Raw genomic sequence first — 25730 nt, 5'->3', positions numbered from 1 at the left:
GGCTGAAGGCAAAGAGGCACGTCTTACGTGGCAGCAGGTGAGACAGATTGAATGAGTGAAGGGGGAAGAGCCCCTTATAAAACCATCAAATAGATCTCGTGAGAACTCACTATCACGAGAACAGCATGGGGGAAATTGCCCCCAACAATCCAATCATCTCCCACCAAGTTCCACCTGGTGATTATGGGGGTTATGGGGATTACAATTCAAGATGAGTTCTGGGTGGGGACACAGAGCCCAGCCATCTCAGCAATGATCCCAGGTCTAGTGTTCTCTCCTTAAAACTCCACCTACCCTAAGAATCAAAGTAACCATTAAATAATTACATAATGACCTAGGAAAATATCCCATTACATGAAAAAAAAAAAAAAACACATCATGTACAGGATAATTCTATTTTTGTGTAAAACAAAAAACGAGTATGTTTTATGCATATACAGACATGTCAATAAGCAGAGGGAAGGTTTCAATAGCACACACCAAAGTAATGGTTCTCTCTCAGGTGTACAATCAAATGGACAGGAACATTTTCACTTTTTGCATCGATTCATTTTTTAGAGTGGTAATGTTATGGGTAATTTTCAGCTTGTTTCGGTATTAGCAAAATGTTACTTTCTCCACTTAGTGCCTCTAGGAATGCAGCCAAGACAGTCCTTTTATCTTGAGTTGGGAACATTACTTATCATTGTCTGAAGCTTCAAACAGATTCAAACTTCTGGAGGTGTGTAGTAGAGTCCTAAGTTGCAAGCCTGAGATGCCCAAGGTTCTTTTTGATGGTTTCCTATCTATCACACAGGACTGCCATGAGTATGGAGAGTACTAACATATGTATGGAGGTGCCTTATTGAGCTATGCAAAGGCTGTGACTTCCCTCCCCTAAGCCCTTTCATGTGTATCTCTAGGCAGTTTGGACCTATTCAGCTGATACATTTGGCTGCAGATTTCACAATCCTAAAAGGACATAAAAGTTGTATTTCACTGAGTACATTAAGGGTAGCTCAATTCCTCGGTCTTACTTCCAGCAAAATGCAAATCTGAAAGACAGGATTTCCTAGGATCTAAGACTTCAGTAGAGAAGGTAAGGGAGCAATTCTCTGTGCTGCTTGGGAAACCCCCAATCTAGCTTTGACAGGAACCAATAACTGGAAGACTCCCCAAAGTTGCATTCTCTTTATGGCAGAGGCTCCCAACAGAATCCAAGTACAATAGTCATTTGATGAGTAATCTCTGGCCAAGTGAGAAGATGGCTACCAGAGGCACAGCAACTCAAGCTAATTTTCATCCTCACTCCACGACTATGACACGAATGGAAAAAACCTGAGATGCGCAGATCCATTCTGGTCAAGTTAGAGGAAAGGAGGGAATCCAGGACATGAATGTTTAGGCTAAAGCTTAAAAGTGTGAAATGGACTGAAATCCTGTAGAGAATTGTCTTCTTTGAGGAAAGCACTCTTTTCCGATAAGAAATGTAAGAAAGCCAGTGGTCTAGATTTTATAACTTTTTAAAGGTAAGCTGTCTTTAATTTCAGAAAATCTGCTATTATACAACAAATTATTTTTTCATTCATAAAAAACAGTCCACAGCATTCATAAAACAGGGTGGCAGAAGAAATAAAAAGACACTTTTCAGGTGGATTCTTTAAGAACAGATAAGTTAGCAATTTAATACAGATGAAAACAAATACAATCCATATAAAAACAGAATCTGAATGGGAGTGGGAGCGAAGATGTATCAACCAAAGTAAATTCAGAGTTTTCACACATGCAACTCAACACCTGCATTCTCTTCGCTTAAAAAGCAAACTAAGGGCCGGGCGCGGTGGCTCACGCCTGTAATCCTAACACTCTGGGAGGCCAAGGCAGGCGGATCACAAGGTCAGGCGATTGAGACCATCCTGGCTAAAACGGTGAAACCCCATCTCTACTTAAAATAGAAAACATTAGCCGGGCATGGTGGCACGCACCTGTAGTCCCAGCTACTCAGGAGGCTGAGGCGGGAGAAATCACTTGAACCCAGGAGGTGGAGGTTGCAGTGAGCCAAGATCGCACCACTGCACTCCAGCCTGGGTGACAGAGAGAGACTCCGTCTCAAAAAAGAAACAAACAAAACTAGGTACTTTAATCGGTGTTCACAAAGAAGACCACAAAAGTACTGAAAAAATGCTAGCCTTACATATACCACCAAAAAAAAAAAAAAAAAGAGAGACAGAGAGAAAGAAATTAATAATCCCCATCTACAACTAGGCTAATCATAGGTTTTCCCTTATAGAGACAGACACAGAAAAGTAACTTTTTACAAGCTTAGCTTTGAGGTACAACGCCTTAGAGCTCTCAACTGGGGTGTTTCCTGCTCATGCTCTTTTCATTATAAACAAATATGGTTTATGAAGTGGAATACATACTTGAAAAATTCCTTAAAAAAGAATCACAAGTTTCATTTTATATATACAACAAATTTTTAATTATGTACTGAAAATAAATTACAGGAAATAACTTTAAAATGCAACAGAGGACAAAGTCACAATAAACATTCCCATTGAATTCCCTTGGAGGGGGGTGAGATTGCAGTGCTCAAGATAAATATCACAAATATATCAAAAACTTCAAATTGTCTATGCATTCACACACTGACATGAACCACAAACATTCCTTTCACAGGGACTGTACTTATTTAGCCTACCACAGGACCAGATTTTGCCATAAACTACAAAACTTTTAATACAAAATCGTATTTATATATTTATAAGTCATATACATGCCCTATCTGTGATTTTAGAAAATAAAAGCTACACACTGTACAGACACTCTTAACTCATAGCTGTAGGCAACATTTTTGGATGGAATTTCTTCCCCGATAAAATTAATGGCATATTTTATGTACATGAAGGCTAAACTGCAAAAAGACAGTTCAGTTTCCCAGATATGCATCTCCTTTTAGGGCAAGTTTATAAATTTAAAAAGGCAAGACAAATGTACACCTCAGAATTACTTTCTTAGCTACAAGAGTTGTCATGTAATTTCTGTGAAGTTTCCGATACATGCATTTATGTAATACTGGTATTGAAGGCAGTAAAGCAATATATACTTTTAATGTAGTGGCTCAATAAAGGCTTCATTGTCTTTCCAATCTGGTTCTTGAAACAGTGATTCATAAATTCTCTAAAAATTAAAATTTCAATGGGACACTGTGTTAAAGAGACTCTAAATAGATTTCTGAAAATATTTCCCTGAAATATCCTTTTACATAAGACAAATTCACTAACATTAGATTAAGTAAAAAGAAATAAAAGAATTAAACATGGCACAAAGGTGCATGATTAACCAATGCTCCTCAGTCCATCTGCATGTCTTAGGAGCCATTAAAAGAATGCTTAAAACTAACAAACAATCTTCACACTCTGTGGCAGCCATCTGTGAAGCCAGTTACACTAACTACTTCTACAGTTGATTGTAAACTTTGGTTTATTTTTATTTGAGTTCTCATTGTACAGCAAGCATGAAAAAAAAAGAGAGTGGAGTCCGTGAGGAGATGAACTGTCAGTCTGTCTTTAATCTGGCATGATGAGACACCTGGTCAGTCAGGCCTGCTTTGATAGAGTTTGTTACAGACTGCCTTATGTTTTCCTCCATCAAATTATCACCCAGGGGCTTCAATACCTGTGGTATGAGAAATGTGCAAAACAAACAAAAACATGAGGTAAAAAAAGAGTTACATATAAAAATAGATATAAAAATTCAATTCAAAGCAATGATGAAAATAACCAGGAATATGGGAAATAAAAAGATGCTTCTCTCAAAAAAACTTATGATGCTACTAGACATTTTATAATGCAACAAAAATTACTTTCCTCTTATTCAAACCATTTACAATTCCTATGAGATGGATGTGCAATTCCATACCCTATATGCAGCATCAAATCTGGTATGTATACAGCATTTATGCAGACCGGCCCAGACGGTCCTGCTTATTGTCCTACATGTGTAAGTGTGAACACTTCAGATAGAGAAAAAGGTTAAAAATACTGTCTAATTTTTCTTCTTGTTATTGTTGGATGACAGTCTCTGTCGCTGTGCTGATGAAAGAGCACGGTGAACCATTCGACGTCTAGTAACTTCAAACAGTTTGGAAAACACCTAAAACATGAAGTGATTTGTTAGGAGAATGAATCAGAGTGCCTCGAAGCTAAAGAGTTTAAGACTACAAGAATTTGAGACTGTAGGTTTCTCACCTTCCTGGGACTCCTCTGAAGCAAAAGAAAAGAGAAATGCAAAGAAATTTAGACAAGGTTTGTTGACACAGCACAGATCTCTGACTAGCTGATTACCTTACCTAAACTATACTGAAAATGATTTTATACACTTTAGATTCTTCCATTTAATTGTTTTGTAATAATGGTACCTCCAAAATCCTAGAATCAATGCTGTTTAAGAGATGAATATTTCTCAAAAGAAGATATTGTACAATTATTGAAAATTATATTGCAGAAAATAATGATCCAAAATTTTAAAATAGCTAATTTTCTCTTAAAAGTGAAGTTGCGATAGCTTTGCATCCATCTTCTATTAGAAGATATCAAAGAAACATCAAGTAGTGAGATTGAGATAAAAATTTAAATAGAATAAATATCCAAACATAAACTTCCCAATCGGATCTGAATAGAGCATTTCTCTAAAGAGTAAACACAAAATCCAAATTAATATAGTGGGTCACTTTATAAAATAACATCATTACAAGAAAAGTCAATATCCAATCAACTTTCTTCAAAAAAATGGTCTGCTTCTTCAGTCTTCAAGTTTATAGCCAAAACAAACATGGACCTGCATATCCTAGATCTTCAAAATAAGCTCAATATTTCATGAGCCCAAAAATGGCATCTCAAATGCCTATTATAGTGTTCGTCATTAATAACTGTAGCTTTCATTCTGGTCCTTGACATGATGTTCAAGTATTTCACGAAGATCATCTTAATGACATCCATAAGCGGTCCACAGGTAATTCCAGCACACCGGAGGCAGATACACAAAATGGCTTTCCTTAGCAGATACTTGCAGGCAAGAGTTCACAGCCTGGGGCTTTGAATTCTGGTTCGAGGTAAAAGATTACGACGGAGCATGGTTCTCTGTTCATGGCGCTTTGCTTTACTAATTAATATTTCCATAACACAAAGGTCAAAGTTTCCTCGGTAAGAAATCCCTACGGGATTGTTCCTCATAGTACATCAGGAAATCACTACCATCTTCATGGAAGGCAATGAAGACCTGTCTACCATCCAGCATTTCTCCTGCATTGCTGCTTGCCAATATTAGGAAGAAACTTCTTTTGCTTTCCGAAAGCACCACTTCCAAACTTCTTTTCCTTACCTTGAAAATCATTCATTGTTTATATTTTCTTTCCTCAAAGAAAAAAATCATTACAGACTCTGACCCTGCCCACCGTCTGATATAATCAGGCCTACAACTAAGAATCTATCCAGAGGATAGTACAGATTTAGGCTAACTGAAGTACATTAAAATTATAACTTTAAAGAAAAAATCTTCAATTCATAAAGATTCTACATCTGAACAAAACAGAAGACATCCTTTTGACATTCCTCACATGAAGGCGAAGTCGGAGTACAAATACTGCAAAGGATGGAAAGTCACAGGAAAATAAGATTAGTCACTAAAAAACCAAAAGATAGATACCAACCTGTTCCCATAGTGTTTCAGCAATCTGATCAATCATTGTTCCAATTTCTCTGAACTCCCCAGAGTATTTAACATATGCCCAAGTACAAAGAAATATCAGTGCTAACCCCATGACAAGGTTACACAAGACAGCTATAGAGTTTAGGCCAATGAAGCCAGTCAGTCCTGAGATTATATACATAGCAAACATGACCGCAAACAGTGTGGCTGGGGTACGAGCAGCATAGAAGATATTTTTGCCATCATTGTGCTTTATAAAATTTGCATAGGTTTCTTCAATTTCAGCTTCAAGCTGGTCCTGATAACGACGGCAGAACTCATCTCCACCCATCTTTTTTACTGAACGAAATTGTTTTATCGCCACTTCCTTGAGATCCAAGTGTTTTCGCTCCAGATCTGAAGGTGCAATGTAAGGCTTGTCCCCTCCACATACCTGGACAGACAGAATTACAGTATTACATGCTAGAAATGATTAACACTTGAAAGAAGTTCCTGTTCATAGTTTTTAGTCTCAGAAAGTCAAACCACTTACATGATTGAGTCAGTTTTAAACTCACTTACAATACCTCACAGGTTATCATAATCTAGTTATTGTTTATATGTTGAACCTACTCAAGCAAAATCATTTTCCAAATATGACTAACTGAAACTGAAGACAAAAAAATTTTACACTGTGCTCTGTATCTGCCTTCACTTGACCATCATATACCATAATAGCACACAAAATTGCTGGCAAGAGAACGGGTAAAAGATGATAATGCCCCAAAAAGATATTTTAATGTTTGAGCAAGCAAGTACAGAAACTGCTACTGGCCTTAAACTAATGCTACTAACATCAGAAGTCACTAATAACAGCACTCTGAATCACACATTTGTCAGAAGATATTTCAGTAGAGTTTATATAATAATTTACTAACTCAAATTCTGCTCTCTAATAATGTGAATTATTTTCTTATAGTTTATTTCCAGCAAAGACCATAAAGGGGAATTAGGGAATAATGTACCATAAGCTGCACAAATTAGCTCAATTATTTAAAAAATTTTTTTTTAATTTTTTTTAAAAAATTTAAAAATCTTCTCACTCCAGCATCAAATTTAAATTTTAGGTACAAACCTGTTCCATACTTTTACAATAGGTATCTCTTGCTCCTGCTACTGCAGCAAGATTATTAGCTTCAGCTGTTGCCTAAAAAATAAAATATGCCATTATTATGCAAAAAATACTCTATGACTCTAAAAATTCTGATTAACACAATAAGTTATGTACAATAAACAAGTCTGAAAATGAACCAGAGAAAGTAACTTCCAGTTTTTCTTTCCTATGCAAGGGAACATTGGTATAAAGGATATAATGGTAAGTGTAGTTCTAATAGGACTGCCTGCCTGATTTTGTTTTGCTTAGGTTGATGTTAAAGTGTGTCTGTAGAAAACACCACATATGCTCAGGAAATGGATAAAGATAAATAGATATAACCCTAAAATATGTGGATCGCCAGGTGTTAGGAATCGAGAATTACCCATATGGTTCTCTCTCTCATAATCAATATTATACAAGACATTTTCAAACCCACAAAACTTAGTGCACGAAGTTTTATCAGCAAATACTGTTTAATCTACTATAAAACGGAAAAATAGCCTAAAGTAGTAAATGTTTTAAAATATGAATGGGTTAAAATGACACTGTCCCAAAAGAACACCATTTGAAAGACAGAAAAAGAAATGAGACTATATTCACTAGAAGTAGCTCTAAATCATTAACACCAAATAAAAATAAGACTTATTCCAAACAACATTCATTGTCAAAGACTCAGAATAGAAGCATCTTAGTTCAGAGAGGCCCACATTAAGCCATCTTATCAAATAGAAATTTTCCTATACTTTGAGCATATGAAGAGAAGGTACTGAGGACTCTTATTTCTGGTGGCCTGGACACATGGAAGGCCTACAATCTGCAGTTACAAAAAAAAAATTGTATGAAACCTTAGGACCCACGACACATACGGCCTTAAGCAAAATGTATTTGCATGCAAAAAAGCACCCCCCATTTTCAGCATTTCTCTCTAAAGCAAAGATTTTTATTCTCCCTCATAAATAAGTATATGTACAACACATATCACGCTCTCACTCTCTCTACCTGAAGCATGGACTTTGGATGTGGAAGTTCTTCTCCTTGATAGATTTTGATGTAAGCCTAAAAAGGGAGAAGATTTGTTAGACTGACGGATTATGCAATTTGGCTCCACATCCCCAAAGAAAGAAAAGTCATTAAATATAAAAATAATTAACACCATTAAAAGTAAATTCTAGGCTTTAAAAATCACCTTATTCCAACAAAGTTAACCCTATTCTCAATATTATTAAATTATATGCTGCTAAATAATATCCTAGGTATTTCTATAACAAATATAACATAAAAGTTATAACTCAAAGTTAGATATAAAATGCCATCTTCTTTATGAAAAGAAATTCACAATTACCCCCTATTGCCAGTGTTTTAATATTTTTAAAAAACTTTTTTTTCTCTTTCTTTAGAGATGGGGTCTCACCCTGACACTGAGGCTGGAGTGCAGTGGGATGATCACAGCTTACTGCAACCTCGAATTCCTGGGCTCAAGTGATCCTCCTGCCTCAGTTTTCCAAGTGGCTGAAACTACAAGGTGTGTGCCACCACATCCAGCTGAAGAAACAATTTTATCCAGTATTTTACTTTGACCAGCTTAAATTGTATTTCAGCTCAAGAAGGAAAAAAAAACAAACAAACAAACTAATTTGTGGTTTAAGAGTAAGAAGGAAAACATAAGAGTTTGTTAGAAGTCCATATAGGGTCTTTCATCTCAACTTTTTCTTTTTTTTTTTTGAGAAGGAATTTCGCTCTTATTGCCCAGGCTGCAGTGCAACGGCACGACCTCAGCTCACCACAACCTCCACCTCCTGGGTTCAAGCAACTGTCCTGCCTCAGCCTCCCGAGTAGCTGGGATTACAGGCATGCGCCACCACGTCCAGCTAATTTTGTATTTTTAGGAGAGACGGGGTTTCACCATGTTGGCCAGGCTGGTCTCGAACTCCCGACCTCAGGTGATTCGCCCACTTCAGCCTCCCAAAGTGCTGGGATTACAGGCATGAGCCACCGTGCCTGGCTCATCTCAACTTTCCACTGACAAGATTCATTCATAACTGGGAAGGAGGCAGAGCAAGATGGCCAAATAGAAGCCTCCAGTGATCACCACCTCCAAGGAATATCAAATTGACAACTATCTACATAAAAAACCACCTTCATAAGAACCAAAAATCAGGCGAGCAATCACAGTACCTGGTTTTAACTTCAGATCACTGAAAGAGGCACTGAAGAGGATGTGAAAAACAGTCTTGAATCACCTACACCACCCCTCCCCCATCCTCTCAGCAGCAACCACATGGTGTGGAGAGACAATCTATGTGCTTAGGGAAGGCGAAAGCAGTGACTGTGGAATTTTTGCATTGAAACTCAGCGCTGCCCTGCCACAGTGGAAAGAACTCAGCCAGCACCCATGGAGGAAGAATTTAGACCAGCCCTAGGCAGCCAGTCCTGCCACCATGGGCTACAGTGCTCTGAGGTCCTGAATAAACTTGAAAGGCCGTCTAGGCCACAAGGACTGCAATTCCTGGGCAGGTCCTGGTGCTGGGCTGGGCTCAGAGCCAGTGGACCTGGGGTGCATATGATATAGTAAGACACCAGCTGGGGCAGCCAAGGGACTGCTTGTGTCACTCCCCCTACACAAGCTCAGGCAGTGTAGTTCACAGCTCTGAGAGAGAGTCTTTCCTTCTGCTTGAGGAGAGGAGAGGGGAGAGTAAAGAGGACTTTGTCTTGCAATTTGGATACCAGCTCAGCCAAAGTAGAATGCGGCATAAGGCAGAGAGAGCCCTAAGGCCCCAGTTTCAGTCCCCAGTTCCCAGACAAGATTTCTAAACACACCCTGGGCTGGAAGGGAACCCACTGTCTTGAAGGGTATGACCAAGTCCTGGCAGGGTTCATCACCTGCTGACTCAAGAGCCTCTGGGCTCTGAATAAGCAGTAGTGGTAGCCAGGCAGTACTCACTATGGGCCTTGGGTGAGATTCAGAAATGTGTTGGCTTCAGGTGTGACCCAGCACATTCCCAGATGTTGTGGCTATGAGGAGAGTCTCCTTCTGCTTGAGTAAAGGAGACAAAGGCCAGGTGCAGTGGCTCACACCTGTAATCCCAGCAATTTGGGAGGCCAAGGCAGGTGGATCACCAGAGAGCATCTCTGGACCCACCCAAGGCCAGAGGGAACTTGCTAGATTTGCCACCTGCTGATTGTAGAACCTCTGGGCCTTGACTGACCACAGGCAATAACCACATAATAGTCACAATGGGCCTTGGGCAAGACCCATTGCTGTGCTGGCTTCAGGTCTGACCCAGTGAAGTCCCAGGGATGGTGGCCACAATGGTGCTTGTGTCACCCCCTCCCCCAGCTCCAGGCAGCTCAACACAGAGACAGAGACTCCATTTGTTTGGGAGAAAGTAATGGAAGAGAACAAGAGTCTCTGCCTGGTAATCCAGGGAATTCTCCTGGATCTTACCCAAGAGCACCAAGGCAGTACCTCTACAAATCTGCAAAAGCCACAGCATTATGGGCTTGAAATGTCCCTAATGCAGATACAGCTGCAGTGACCAAGATCACAACACCCAAGTCCCTTCAAATAGTTAGAAAGCCTTCCCAAGGATGACAGGTACAAACAAGCCCAGACTGCAAAGACTATAACAAATACCTAACTCTTCAATGTCCAGACACCAACAAATATTCACAAGCATCAAGACCATCCAAGAAAACATGACCTCACTAAACAAACTGAAATAAAGCACCAGTGACCAATCCTGGAGAGACAGAGATAACTGACCTTTCAGAGAATTCAAAATAGCAGTTTTGAGGAAACTCAAAGAAATTCAAGATAACACAGAGAAGGAATTCAGAATCCTTTCAGATAAAGTGAACAAAGAGACTGAAATAATTATAAAGAATAAAGCAGAAATCCTGGATCCGAAAAATGCAACTGACATACTGAAGAATGCATCCAAACCTCTTGTTTATTTTATTTTTTTGAGACAGGGTTTTGCTCTGTCTCCCAGACTGGAGTGCAATGGTGCAATCCTGGCTCACTGCAACCTCTGCATCCCAGGCTCAAAGGATCCTCCTACCTCAGTGTCCCAAGTAGCTGGGACTACACGCATGCACCATCATGCCTGGCTAATTTTTGTATTTTTTGTAGAGACAAGGTTTCACCATGTTACCCAGACTGGTCTCAAGTGATCTGCCCACCTCAGCCTCCCAAAGTGCTAGGACTACAGGCATGAGCCACCTCACCCAGCCTCAGAGCTTAACACAAGACCTGAACAAGCAGAAGAATTAGTCAGCTTGGAGACAGGCTATTTGAAAATACACAGCTGAGACAAAAGAAAAAAGAATGAAAAAGAATGAAGCATGCCTACAAGATCTAGAAAATAGCCCCAAAAGGGCAAATCTAAGAGTTCATTGCCTTAAAGAGGAGTAGCTAAAGAGACAGGGGTAGAAAGTTTATACAAAGCAATAACAAAGAACTACCCAAACCTAGATACCAATATTTAAGAACAAAAGATTATAGAACACCAAGCAGACTTGACCCAAATAAGACTACCTCAAGACATGTACCAAGCAAACTCCCAAAGGTCAAGGGTAAAGAATGGATCCTGGCTGGGCATGGTGGCTCATGCCTGTAATCCCAGCACTTTGGGAGGTCAAGGTGGGGGAACTGCCTGACCCTGGAGTTCAAGACCAGCCTGGACAACGTAGAGAAATGACGTCTCTATTAAAAACAACAACAGGCCAGGCACGGTGGCTCACACCTGTAATCTCAGCACCTTGGGAGGCTGAGATGGGAGGATCACTTGAGGCCAGGAGTTGGAGACCAGCCTGTTAAACATAGCAAGGCCCCATTTCTATTAAACAACAACAACAACAACAAGCACGAATGGATTCTAAATGCATCAAGAGAAAAGAAACAAACAACATACAAAAGAGTTCCAACACATCTGGGAGTAGACTTCTCAGTGGAAACCTCACAGGCCAGGAGAGAGCAGTATGACATAAAGTGCTGAAGCAAAAAAACATTTTTCCTAGAATAGTATATCCAGTGAAAATACTTCAAACATGAAGGAGAAATAAAGACTTCCTCAAACAAAAGCTGAGGAATTTTATCAACATCAGACCTGTCCTACAATAAATGTTAAAGAGAGTTCTTCAATCTGAAAGAAAAGGATTTTAATGAGCAATAAGAAATAATTTGAAGGTCCAAAACTCACTGGGAATAGTAAATACACAGAAAAACAGAATATTATTAACACTAATTGTGGTGTGTAAACTACTCATATCCTGAGTAGAAAGACTAAAAGACGAACCTATAAAAAATATTAACAACCACAACTTTTCCAGACATAGACAGTATACTATCAATAGAAATAACGAAAAGTTTAAAAAGTGGGGGGATGAAGTTAAAGTGTAGAATTTTTATTAGTTTTCTCTTTCCTTGTTATTTAGTTTGTTTAGGCAATCAGTGTTATCAGTTTAAAATAAATACATTATAGTTGCAAACCTCATGGTAACCTCAAAAGACATACAACAGATACACAAAAAATAAAAAGAAATTAAAACATACCACCAGAGAAAATCACCTTCACTAAAAGGAAGACAGGCAGGTAGGAAGACCACAAAACCACCAGAAAACAGTAACAAAATGACAGAGGTTAACTCCTTACTTATCAGTAACATTGAGTGTAAATGGGCTAAACTCTCCAATTAAAAGGCACAGAGTGGCTGAATGGATTTTAAAAAATGGTGATACACACTTCATCTATAAAGACACAGAGACTGAAAATAAAGGTATGGAAAAAGATACTCCATGCAAATGGAAACCAAAAAAAAGAGCAGAAGAAGCTACATTTATATCAGCCAAAGAAGGTCATTATATAATGATAAAGGGATCAATTCAGCAAGAGGATATAACAATTGTAAATATATAAGCACCCAACACTGGAGCATCCAGATATATAAAGCAAGTATTATTAGAAACTAAAGAAAGAGGACCGGGCGCAGTAGCTCATGCCTGTAATCCCAGCACTTTGGGAGGCCAAGGCAGGTGGACCACTTGAGGGCAGGTGGACCACTTGAGGTCAGGAGTTTGAGACCAGCCTGGCCAACATGGTGAAACCCCATCTCTACTAAAAATACAAAAATTAGCTAGGCACGGTGGTGCGTTACTGTAGTCTCAGCTACTCGGGAGACTGAGGCAGGAGAATCACTTGAACCTGGGAGGTAGAGGTTGCAGTGAGCCGAGATTGCTCCACTGCACTCCAGCCTGGGCAAAACAGCAAAACTTGGTCTCAAAAAAAAAAAAAAATCAAAAAAATTGAAATTATATCAAGTATCTTCTCTGACTACAATGGAATAAAATCAATAACGAGGAATGTTGGAAACTATACAAACACATGGAAATTATATTAATACAATAGGCTCTTGAATGACCACTAGACCCGTGAAGAAATTAAGAAAGAAATAAACACATTCTTGAAACAAATGAAAATGGAAACACAACATACCAAATATATGGGATACAGCGTTAAGCAGTACTAAGAAACTATATGGTAATAAGTGCCTACATCAAAAAAGAGGAAACACTTCAAATAAACAACCTAACCATACATCTTAAAAAAACAGAAAAGGAAGAGCAAACTAAACCCAAAATTAGAAGAAGTTAGCGAAATTGAAATAAAAACAATACAAAAGGTCAATGAAGCAAAAAATTGATTTTTTAAAAAGATAAACAAAGTCAACAAACCTTTAGCCACACTAAGAAAAAAAGAGATGACCCAAATAAATAAAATCAGAGATGAAAAAGGAGACATTGCAACTGATACCACAGAAATCCAAAGGATCATTAGAGGCTACCATGAACAACTATATGCCAATAAATGGGAAAGCCTAGAAGAAATGTATCAATTCCTAGACATATACAACCTACCAAGATTGATCCATGAAGAAATCTAAAACCCGTACAGACCAATAACAAGTAACGAGATCAAAGCCATAATAAAAAGTCTCCCAACAAAGAAAAGCCCGAAAGCTAATGGCTTCATTGCTGAATTTTATCAAACATTTAAAGAACTAATACCAATCCTACTCAACTATTCCAAAAACCAGAGGAGGAGGGAATATTTCCAAACCAATACTACAAGGCCAGTATTACCCTGATACCAAAACCAGACAAAGACTCAGCAAAAAATTACAGGCCAATATCCCTGATGAACATTGTTGCTAAAATCCTCAACAAAATACTAGCAAACTGAATTCAACAACACATTAAAAAGATCATTCATCATCACCTAGGGTCAGGCAGGGATGCAACGACAGTTCAACATACACCAATCAATCAATCAATCAATGACTGTGATACATCGTTATCACCAGAATGAAGAACAAAAACCATATGACCATTTCAATTGATGCTGAAAAAGCACTGGATAAAATTCAACATCCCTTCATGGTAAAAATCTTCAAAAGGTACAGAAGAAACAGATCTCAACACAATAAAAGCTGTATACAACAGACCCACAGCTAGTATCTTACTGAACTGGGAAAAAATTGAAAGCCTTTCCTTTAAGATCTGAAACAAAACAAGGATACCCACTTTCACCACTGCTATTCTACACAGTACTGAAAGTTGTACTTCAGTACAAACCTTGAGAAAATGACAGTGGCTTCAATAAATGGTGCTGGGAAAACTGAATATCCACATGCAGAGGAATGAAACTAGACCGCATCTCTGGCCATATACAAAAATCAAATCAAAATGGATTAAAGACTTAAACCTAAGACCCAAACTATGAAACTACTAAAAGAACACATTGGTGGCCAGGTATGATGGCTCACACCTGTAATCCCAGCACTTTGGGAGGCAGAGGCAGGCAGATCACCTGAGATTAGGAGTTCGAGACCAGCCTGGCCAACATGGTGAAACCCTGTCTCTACTAAAAATACAAAAATCAGCTAGGCATGGTGGCAGCTGCCTGTAATCCCAGCTACTTTTTTGATGTGCAAAACTTTTTAACTTGATAATGTGCTTGCAGGGTATTACTGAAGAAATCTTTTCCCAGACCAATGTCCTGGAGGGTTTCCCCAATGTTTTCTTCTTTTTTTTCTTTTCTTTTTTTTTTTTTTTTTGAAATGGAGCCTTGCTCTGTCGCCCAGGCTGAGGCCAGGCGAATTGCTTGAACCCGGGAGGCGGACGTTACAGCAAGCCGAGATCACGCCACTGCAGTCCAGCCTGGGCAACAGAGCAAGGCTCCATTTCAAAAAGAAAAAAAGAAGAAAACATTGGGGAAACCCTCCAGGAAATTGGTCTGGTCTGGGAAAAGATTTCTTCAGTAATACCCTACAAGCACAGGCAACCAAAGCAAAAATAAACGAATGGGATCATATCAAGTTAAAAAGCTTTTGCACATCAGAAAAGTGAAGACGCAACCCACAGACTGGGAGAAAATATTTGCAAACTACTAGTCTGATAAGGGATTAGTAACCAGAATATATAAGGAGTTCAAACAACTCTATAGGGAAAAGAAAAAAAAAATCAAATGATCTGATCAAAAAACGGGCAAAAGATCTGAACAGACATTTCTCAAAAGATGACAAACAAATGGGCCCTCTCCCTCTCCCTCCTCTCCCTCTCCCCACGGTCTCCCTCTCCCTCTATTTCCACGGTCTCCCACTGATGCCGAGCCGAAGCTGGACTGTACTGCTGCCATCTCGGCTCACTGCAGCCTCCCTGCCTGATTCTCCTGCCTCAGCCTGCCTGATTCTCCTGCCTCAGCCTGCCGAGTGCCTGCGATTGCAGGCGCGCACCACCACACCTGACTGGTTTTCGTATTTTTTTGGTGGAGAAGGGGTTTCGCTGTGTTGGCCGGGCTGGTCTCCAGCTCCTAACTGCGAGTGATCTGCCAGCCTCGGCCTCCCGAGGTGCCGGGATTGCAGACGGAGTCTGGTTCTCTCAGTGCTCAATGGTGCCCAGGCTGGAGTGCAGTGGCGTGATCTCGGCTCGCTACAACCTCCACCTCCCAGCCGCCTGCCTTGGCCTCCCAAAGTGCCGAGATTGCAGCCTCTGCCCGGCCGCCACCCCATCTGGGAAGTGAGGAGCGTCTCTGCCTGGCCGCCCATCGTCTGGGACGTGAGGAGCCCCTCTGCCTGGCTACCCAGTCTGGAAAGTGAGGAGCGTCTCTGCCCGGCCGCCATCCCATCTAGGAAGTGAGGAGCGCCTCTTCCCGGCCGCCATCCCATCTAGGAAGTGAGAAATGTCTCTGCCCAGCCGCCCATCGTCTGAGATGTGGGGAGCGCCTCTGCCCCGCCGCCCCATCTGGGAAGTGAGGAGCGCCTCTACCCGGCCGCGACCCCGTCTGGGAGGTGAGGAGCATCTCTGCCCAGCCGCCCCGTCTGAGAAGTGAGGAGACCCTCCGCCTGGCAACCACCCCATATGAGAAGTGAGGAGCCCCTCCGCCCGGCAGCCACCCCGTCTGGGAAGTGAGGAGCGTCTCTGCCCGGCAGCCACCCCATCCAGGAAGGAGGTGGGGGTCAGCCCCCACCAGGCCAGCCGCCCCGTCCGGGAGGGAGGTGGGGGGGTCAGCCCCCAACCCGGCCAGCCGCCCCGTCCGGGAGGGAGGTGGGGGGGGTCAGCCGCACCATCTGGGAGGGAGGTGGGGGGGTCAGCCCCCCGCCCGGCCAGTCGCCCCGTCCGGGAGGGAGGTGGGGGGGTCAGCCCCCCGCCCAGCCAGCCTCCCCGTCTGGGAGGTGAGGGGCGCCTCTGCCCGGCCGCCCCTACTGGGAAGTGAGGAGCCCCTCTGCCCGGCCAGCCGCCCTGTCCGGGAGGGAGGTGGTGGGGGGTCAGCCCCCTGCCCGGCCAGCCGCCCCATCCGGGAGGTAAGGGCCCCTCTGCCCGGCCACCCCTACTGGGAAGTGAGGAGCCCCTCTGCCCGGCCAGCCGCCCCGTCCGGGAAGGAGGTGGGGGGGGTCAGCCCCCCGCCCAGCCAGCCGCCCCATCTGGGAGGGAGGTGGGGGGGTCAGCCCCCTGCCTGGCCAGCCGCCCCGTCCAGGAGGTGAGGGGCGCCTCTGCCCGGCCGCCCCTACTGGGAAGTGAGGAGCCCCTCTGCCCGGCCAGCCACCCCGTCCAGGAGGGAGGTGGGGGGGTCAGCCCCCGCCAGGCCAGCCGCCCCGACCGGGAGGGAGGTGGGGGGGGTTAGCCCCCCGCCCGGCCAGCCGCCCCGTCCGGGAGGTGAGGGGCGCCTCTGCCCAGCCGCCCCTACTGGGAAGTGAGGAGCCCCTCTGCCTGGCCACCGCCCCATCTGGGAGGTGTACCCGGCAGCTCATTGGGAACGGGCCATGATGACAATGGCGGCTTTGTGGAATAGAAGCAGGGGAAAGGCGGGGAAGGGACTGAGAGATCGGATGTTTGCCATGTCTGTGTAGAGGGAGGTAGACACGGGAGACTTTTCATTTTGTTCTGTACTAGGAAAAATTCTTCTGCCTTGTGATCCTGTTGATCGGTGACCTTACCCCCAACTCTGTGCTCTCTGAAACATGTGCTGTGTCCACTCAGGGTTAAATGGATTAAGGGTGGTGCAAGATGTGCTTTGTTAAACAGATGCTTGAAGGCAGCATGCTCGTTAAGAGTCATCACCACTCCCTAATCTCAAGTACCCAGGGACACAAACACTGTGGAAGGCCGCAGGGTCCTCTGCATAGGAAAACCAGAGACCTTTGTTCACTTGTTTATCTGCTGACCCTCCCTCCACTATTGTCCTATGACCCTGCCAAATCCCCCTCTGTGAGAAACACCCAAGAATGATCAATAAAAATAAATAAATAAATAAATAAATAAAAAACCAAATGGGATACAGGATATGAAAACATCACTGATCATCAGAGAAATGCAAATCAAAACTACAGAAAGATATCATCTTCCTCCATTTAAAATTGTTTTTATCCAAAAGACAGGCAATAACAAATGTTGGCAAGGATGTAGAGAAAAGGGAATCCTCGTACACTGTTGGCAGAAAAGTAAATTAGTACAACCACTATGGATAACAGTTTGGGGTTTCCTCAAAAGACTAAAAATAAAACGACCATATGATCCAGCAATGCTGCTGCTAGGTATATGCCCAAAAGAAAAAAAATCAGTATATAGAAGATACATCTGCACTTTCATGTTTACTGCAGCACTAGTCACTACAGCTACAATTTGGAAGCAACCTGTGTCTATCAATATACAAATGGATAAAGAAATGTGGTACATATACACGATGAAGTACTACTCATCCATATAAAAGAATGAGATCCTGTCATTTGCAACAACATGGTGGAACTGGAGGACTTTATGTTAAGTGAAATAAGCCAGGCACAGAAAAAACAAACTTCACATGTTCTCACTTATTTGTGGGAGCTAAAAATTTAAACAACTGAACTCATGAGATAGAGAGTACTAGAAAGATGGTTACTAGAGTCTAGGAAAGGTAGTCAGAGGGTGGAGGGGAGGCAGAGATGGTTAATGGGTACAAAAATATAGTTAGAATAAGATCTAGTATTTGATAGCATAACAATATAGTTACAGTAAATAATAACTTACTATACATTTTAAAATAACAAAGAGTATAACTGGATTGTCTGTAACATAAGGAAGGGATACATGCTTGAGGTGATGGACACCCTATTTACTCTAATATGATTATTAGACATTGTATGCCTGTATCAAAAATATCTCATGTACCCCATAAGTATACATACTACGTACCCACAAAAATTAAAAATTAAAAGTAAAAATAAATTTTAAAAAATTCATTCATAACTAAACAAAGATAATATGAGAGTAACTATCAAGTATCCAATAAGTGAACAAAATACACTCTTAGTTAAAACTACTACAAATAATACAACCTTCCACAGAGGTCTTGTTCTGGCAGGCAAGCTATAAAGACTAGAGAAGAACATAAAGACTAGAGAAGAACAGAGGGAAAAAAAAAAACCTAAGAGTACTTTACTTGAACCAATATAAATACTTTCAGCTGTTCTTATCAAGTCCTCAGAACTCTGAGGGAGTGTTTTTGTGAGAAGTTAGGATGTAAAATTATGCTTTCCATTCCTATTATCATTCACTAATGACAGAGTAGTATTAGAGTATGATGAATGGCTTGTTCTCTCCATATCTGAGATGGAGAAAAAGTAAGATAATTCTGTAAATAAATTAAACCACTGTCTAGGAGACAGAAATCTGCTATAATCTTTTAAATATCCTTAAATACAGATACATCTAATTCAAGGCAGAAAGATAAATTACAAATCTTACTCTTTTTTGTTTTAAAATAAAGACAAGGAATTTCTTATACATACAGATGAGTTTTAAGTCAACTACCTTTCTATCTTAGACAAAGCTGTTTAAGAGCTCACCTACCTTAAAATATTCTACAAGATCTCTACAAGTGACTTTAGATCCACTTATCTCTTTTTCTACCAAATTTTCAGGGGCAAGCAGCAATGGAACCAGATTTCGAAGCTCTCGTTTAAAGTCTTCATCAATATCTAGAAAACAAAAAATTGAGCAACATATTAGTCCAAAAAAAATTAGGTCCCCACTGGTACGATTTCATAAAATTCTGTTTTATGAAATAAGAATACATAGTATCTATTACTGAAGCGGGTTCATTTTTTTAAAAAAAGCTCATCCAACATGCCATATCTCATAGGAAAAAATATAATCCCCCTTACTCTACTAGCCCATTTTCCCCAACCCCCTAGTAACACTGCCAGTTCAAATAACAAATAAAACATCAATAAATTTGTGGACTACCAAGACAAATTTCACATTTAGTATTAACGAAAATGTCCTTTTCAAGAGGCAAACAATTCATAAAATTGTATTAAATTTTACTACATTTTGTTTTACCAGCCATACTGTAAAAGTTTTGTCAATCCCCAAATGTTTTGCCAACACACTCAAAATAATCCTACAACATACATAAACTGTACTATCACTCCTGAAACAGACACTTATATCTGATTTCATCAATATAATAAAATGATAAAGCCTTTTAGCAGACTGCAATCAATTGAAAAGAAATGCTCTCAGCCTTCAGAATTTTCAGGACATCAGTGCTGAGCAACAGACATTATAAAATAGGTTAATCAATATGCTAGACAGCTGCAAACAAATCAATGGAATGCTAGAGAAACAACACAGAGCATTACAACCACAAAATGAACAATGCATCCAAACATTCTCCAGTATAAGACAGGACATTTAAGGCGTCATGTATATTCTTAAAAAACTTTCCACCTCTAATAAATAAGTTCAGATTTTAGCAAGAATGGTAATTCCCACCTTTCAATCTCCCATCAAAACTAGGATTAGTTGCAACTTTAAGACCAGGATGTGGCAAAAGGAAGCAACCAAGATTTGAGAAACAATTGTGTATGTGCTTCCTTACATTCTGAAGCTCTTCATGTTGATTTTGTTTTACCTGAGGGCGGAGAGAGACAGGTGAAATTGTAAACAGCAGAAAGAAAATTTTTTTAAAGAAAACGCACACAGACTCGCATGCACACTATGCACACTTAACTCAGATGGTACTCCTAAGGAGTCTTTTTTGACAATACAAAAAATTACGAAGGCCCATTTCTGACCACTTTGTTAAGACCCCACTTTTTTTTTTTTTTTAAAAAAAGACAGAGTTTCGCTCTTGTTGCCCAGGCTGGAGTGCAATGGTGCAATCTCGGCTCACCGCAACCTCCGCCTCCCAGGTTCAAGTGATTCTCCTGCCTCAGCCTCCCGAGTAGCTGGGATTACAGGCGTGCACCACCATGCCCGGCTAATTTTGTATTTTTAGTAGAGACAGGGTTGGTCAGGCTGATCTTGAACTTCCAACCTCAGGTGATCCACCCGCCTCGGCCTCCCAAAGGGCTGGGATTACAGGCATGAGCCACCGCACCCAGCCAACCCCACATTTTCTTAAACCACAAAAGATGTTTTTCCCAAGTAAGCTGCCTGGAACAGGAAAAACTACAAATAAGGTACTTAATCACAGTATCTAATAACCAAATAACAAATTATGGCTGTGACTTATACACCAGTAAATAAATTAAGAATTTACCTTTAAAGTACTTACAACAGCAACAAAACAGAACAAAACAAAAAAAAGTATAAATTTGCCTACAAATAAAAAGTTTAGCCCCTGAGCAAAGTAAAAGCTAAGATAAAAAAAATTACAGTGCAGTACAAAGACCTCAGAAATGTGTTAGAATTTCAGGTCCCTCTCTACATGATTATTTATGATTTATGCTGGTTACCAGAATTTTGAGAAGGGAAACTGCCATGTATTAGGGGGAAAAAAATCTTAAACTTAGAAAAATTTTAGATAATTACTCATTTATCCCAATATAACTCACACAGTCTCCTAAACACTCTTCTGGAAAACAATTTTAACAAAATATGCGCTATTTATAATTAAAACCTGGAAACTACCTAAATCTCCCATCAACAGCAGAATGGAAAAACTGTTGTCTATTCATTCAATAGATACTATACAGCAATGAGAATAAATAAATTAAACTATATGCAACATGGATTAACCTCAGGAACATAATATTGGGTAAAAAAAAGCTAGACTCAAATACATTCTGCATGTGATTCCATCCATATAAAGTACAAAAACAAAGCCTGTGAGAAGTCAGGATAGTGGTAGAGGGTTTTGGGGGAAGGTTGGTGTATGGAGGTGGGTGCTTCTAGGTGCTGGCTAAATGGCTATGTTCATTTTTTACAAATTCATCAAGCTACACACTTATGATTTGAGCAATTTTCTGAATATATGTATAACCTTTCAATAAAAAGTTAAAAAACCTTCTTGTCTTTGAGTTACATAATTCTGAGTTTAGTTAGTATGTCTATTGTGCTTTGTGTTAATTTCTTCTGAACCAACCAGAAACAGAAAATGCTCATGACTCAAATTATTTCCAAAAGTGGGGTCTGGAAATGCCTTTCAAATAATCTAAGAATGTTGAATTGGTTTTCATCTCATTTTAAAACTAAAAGAAAATTATATCATACCCCAAGTCTTTAATGCGGTTGAGAAACCAAATGCATCACTACCATAGACAAATAAAATCTTATCAATGAAAGACAGCACCCTCCTACTTATGAATAAAGGGGTCTTTATGTATCCTTTGTGTGTGTGAGATGGGTAGCCTGTAAGTATCTGACCTGCAGGTTTCCCAAACTGATATGGTTTGGCTCTATGTCCCCATCCAAATCTCATCTCAAATTGTAATGCCCATGTGTCGGGGGAGGGGCCTGGTTGGAGGTGATTCATGGGCGCAGAATTCCCCCTTGCTGTTCTTTTAACAGTGAGTGAGTTATCACGAGATCTGGTTGTTAAAAAGTATGTGGCACTTCCCCCTTCACTCTCTCTCTCTCTCCTGCCATCTTGTGAAGAAGGTGCTTGCTGGCTGGGTGCGGTGGCTCATGCCTGTAATCCCAGCACTTTGGGAGGCCGAGGTAGGCCGATCACAAGGTCAGGAGTTCAAGACCAGCCTGGCCAACATGGTGAAACCCCATCTCTGCTAAAAAATACAAAAAATATGCCAGGCGTGGTGGCAGGCGCCTGTAATCCCAGCTACGGGAGGCTGAGGCAGGAGAATCGCTTGAACCCGGGAAGCGGAGGTTGCAGTGAGCCAAGATTGTGCCATTGCACTCCAGCCCAGGCAATAGTGTGAGACTGTCTAAAAAAAAAAAAAAAAAAAAAAAAAGAAGGTGCTTGCTTTCCCCTTCACCATCCGCCATGATTGTAAGTTTCCTGAGGCCTCCCAGTCATGCTTCCTGTTAAGCCTGTGGAACTGTGAGTCAATTAAACCTCTTTTCTTCATAAATTACCCAGTCTCAAGTAGTTCTTTATGCTGTGTGAGAACAGACTAATACACAAGTACTTCCATGGGGGGCTACCTTTAGGAATAAAGGATCATGATCCTTAATTCTGATTCAAGGGCACTGTCTTCTTTGGTAGGAATGCAACCACTTTACTTTTCATCAATTACAAACAGAGTCACTTGGGCTAACCTGGAATACTTTATTCCAACGACACGTAAATACTGGTAATGTGACCAGCAGTCCGGACAGCCCACCCGTTTGCCTAGCTTGGTGCTTATGTTCTCCTCTTTAAGCATTAGGGTCTTACCTGTAATCTCTTTTCAAGAAATTGCTTTCCACCTTCCAAACCATATGAATGTTCATAAGGATAGCTCCAATCTCGAATCAAAAACATTAATGTCTATACACAGAAAAAATAAAAATTGTTTATTTTACAATAAAGAAAATTTACGAAAAAATCACAACTCTTAACAATTGAAGCCCCTCTTACTCTCCTAAACAATCCTTATCAAAAGTTATAGTAACCAAATGGTCAGTACTGGTCATGGTTATATCAAGGACCCACTTAAACAACATTCCCAGGCCCTATACCAAGCAATCGCCACCACTGAAGAACTTCACTAAATATAAAGAAAGAGTCACCACAAGCAATAATACAGGACTTTAAAAATGAAAAATGGGTGTATCAGGACACACGGATCATAATTTTAAATCATGGTTGTGTAACTACAAGACCAACTAATTCTAGATGGCTATCTAGACTGATTATAGATCTGGTGTCAATAAGGACATTTTCACTCACAGAGGATGTTTTTACTCATATAGGGTTAGATTTCTCAACTGCTGACATTTTGGGTCAGTTAATTCTTAGTTGTGTGTGGCTGTCCTGTGTATTGTAGAACGTTGAACCATATTTCTGGCCTCTATATGCTAGATACCAAGTGGCGCTAAGCTCCCCCACAAAACTGTGACAACCAAAACCGTCTCCAGACATTAGCAAATGTCCCCTTGGGTGGCAAAATTATCCCAGTTCAGAAAAAACTGATATAGGCCAAATAGGGTATATTTCACCTATATATCCAAAAATGAAGGCATAATCTGTTCAACTACTTAATAAAAGTGACCATACTAGCCAGACAAGAGTGAGGCAGAATCAATGTAAACCCATTAAGATTAACAATCAGTAGCAATGCTGTCATACCGGAAAGGCTTCACACACTTAGGAGCAAACATGGTAGAGTCATGCTCTCCTACTGTAACTGCAGCTCACCAAACAGTATTAATGGCAACTTACAAATTACACTTGCTTCAAAAAATAAACTATCTGGAACTTTTCTATATGAAACCAAAATAAAGAGTAACAGAACTAATTTCAACTTGTAGTAAACCACAAAAAAGAAACCTGTAACATTCTGTAGTTATCACGTATAAAAAAAAATGGCATGACTGTCATATATTTCCTATTGTCTTAAGTTTAGAATAACATCTATTAAGGGAAACATTACTCCCCTTAATCTAAGTGAAAACATTAAGAATTAGCCTAGATTCATTTATTCTATTTATCCTGTTAGCCTATTACTGGTAAGTATGCTGATGATGACACTACCAAAGGTTAGTTTCGATTGCACTGAATCTGTTGCTAGCGATGAGTCTATTGTAATATCCTGGTGTCTCCAAAATTACAAACTGAGGTGGCTTCACAACTTCTCATAGGCTAATCTTTAAAATGTTAGAATAACTTTTTTACCTGAAATGGTTTCTGGTAGATTTCTTCCATCGCAAGTCTTCCATACTCTGTAAATAACTATTAAATAGAGTTAGTTAAAATAATGCCTCTAAAGAGATTGAAAGAAGACATGTGTAAACCTGTTCCACACCAAAGCTCCAGGTACCACAACCTTTAAAATCATTTCAAAGCCAAACATTTAATTTTCTAACACGCTAGGTATGTACAAAATTTCTTCCAGTTAAGAAGTCATACACCAGTTTAAACCCATATAACATTGAATCGTGTTACCACTATTATAGGCTTCCAAGTGTAAATTCATAATAAAGTGAGAATTAAATTTCAATAGTTGGCACATTTTCTTTAAGAAATATGTGCTTGCAGCCGGGTGCAGCGGCTCACGCCGGGTAATCCCAGCACTTTGGGAGGCTGAGGCGGGCGGATCACCCAAGGTTAGAAGTTCAAGACCAGCCTGACCAACATGGTGAAACTTCATCTCCACTAAAAATACAAAATTAGCCAGGCATGGTGGCACATGCCTGTAATGCCAGCTACTTGGGAGGCTGAGGTAGGAGAAACCCTTGAACTTGGGAGGGGGAGGTTGCAGTGAACCAAGATTGTGCCACCGTACTCTAGTCTGGGGAACAAGAGCGAAACTCCATCTCAAAAAATAAAAATTAAAAAAAGAAATACGTACTTGCAAATGTTGAAGATCATCTTCTTGAATATTCTGAGACAGATTATATACCTGTTAAAACAAAATTTATTTTGTTTTTTATTAGTGTTTTGTTCTGAATACCCAGCTTCTGTATAACTTTACTTGTGGAAAAAAGGTTATTTTGTACCTCAGCGCAAAGGAATCATTTAACTACTATCTTGACAACTGACATGTGAAAAGGATTTTCTCTTTTTTCCTAACAATAGTCAAGATAGAATATTAAGGAAGAAGCAGTGGTGGTAAAATGTGCAAAAAGCATGAATATATGTATATTCATGGCCTAAAAGTGGCAGAAAAACAAGTGTGGTATCTAGTAGGTTTCTTGTACTCCTTCTCTAAGCTCTTTAATGTTAAGATACGATCATTTTTTAAAGAGCGTAGGTTATTTCCACCATCATTTTTCTAAATTAGTGAATATAAGGGGCAACAGTTTACAAAGATAAATTCCTCCCTGGTACAATCAGAGTATACAGTTACTCAGGGGTACCTCCACTACCACTGACTCTAGTGTGGTTCTCTTTTTACTCACACTCCTCAGTTTACTTACTCATCAGTTTTTACTTACACTCAACATGACAATTTTACTGGCCTGTGGAAGCTAATAAAAATAACA

The 25730-nt window shown here is 40.3% G+C and overlaps 1 protein-coding gene across 9 annotated transcripts in view; it reads right to left on the bottom strand.

The window, feature by feature from the left end:
• Nucleotides 1-1635: 1635 nt before the first annotated feature.
• Nucleotides 1636-25730, bottom strand: part of ATL2 (atlastin GTPase 2) — an 86661-nt gene continuing 62566 nt past the window's right edge. For 3 of the 9 annotated variants that reach the window (XM_024927673.5, XM_034952955.4, XM_034952957.4), the window contains exons 5-14: nt 25097-25147; nt 24421-24477; nt 22981-23073; nt 20136-20274; nt 19209-19336; nt 7823-7879; nt 6803-6874; nt 5690-6121; nt 4230-4244; nt 1636-4134 (exon numbers count right to left, since the gene is read on the bottom strand). In XM_024927673.5, the coding sequence (XP_024783441.1) occupies nt 4027-4134; nt 4230-4244; nt 5690-6121; nt 6803-6874; nt 7823-7879; nt 19209-19336; nt 20136-20274; nt 22981-23073; nt 24421-24477; nt 25097-25147 (1152 nt within the window). In that variant the 3' untranslated portion in view covers nt 1636-4026. The remainder of the gene's footprint in view (nt 4135-4229; nt 4245-5689; nt 6122-6802; nt 6875-7822; nt 7880-19208; nt 19337-20135; nt 20275-22980; nt 23074-24420; nt 24478-25096; nt 25148-25730) is intronic. The other 6 variants (XM_055108043.2, XM_055108042.2, XM_055108045.2 and 3 more) reach the window with 2 other exon arrangements.

Source organism: Pan paniscus, chromosome 12 (assembly GCF_029289425.2).
Source record: "Pan paniscus chromosome 12, NHGRI_mPanPan1-v2.0_pri, whole genome shotgun sequence".
NCBI classification, from domain to species: Eukaryota; Metazoa; Chordata; class Mammalia; order Primates; family Hominidae; genus Pan; species Pan paniscus.
Note: the sequence above shows the minus strand (reverse complement) of the source record. Positions and strands in the feature narration are given on the sequence as shown.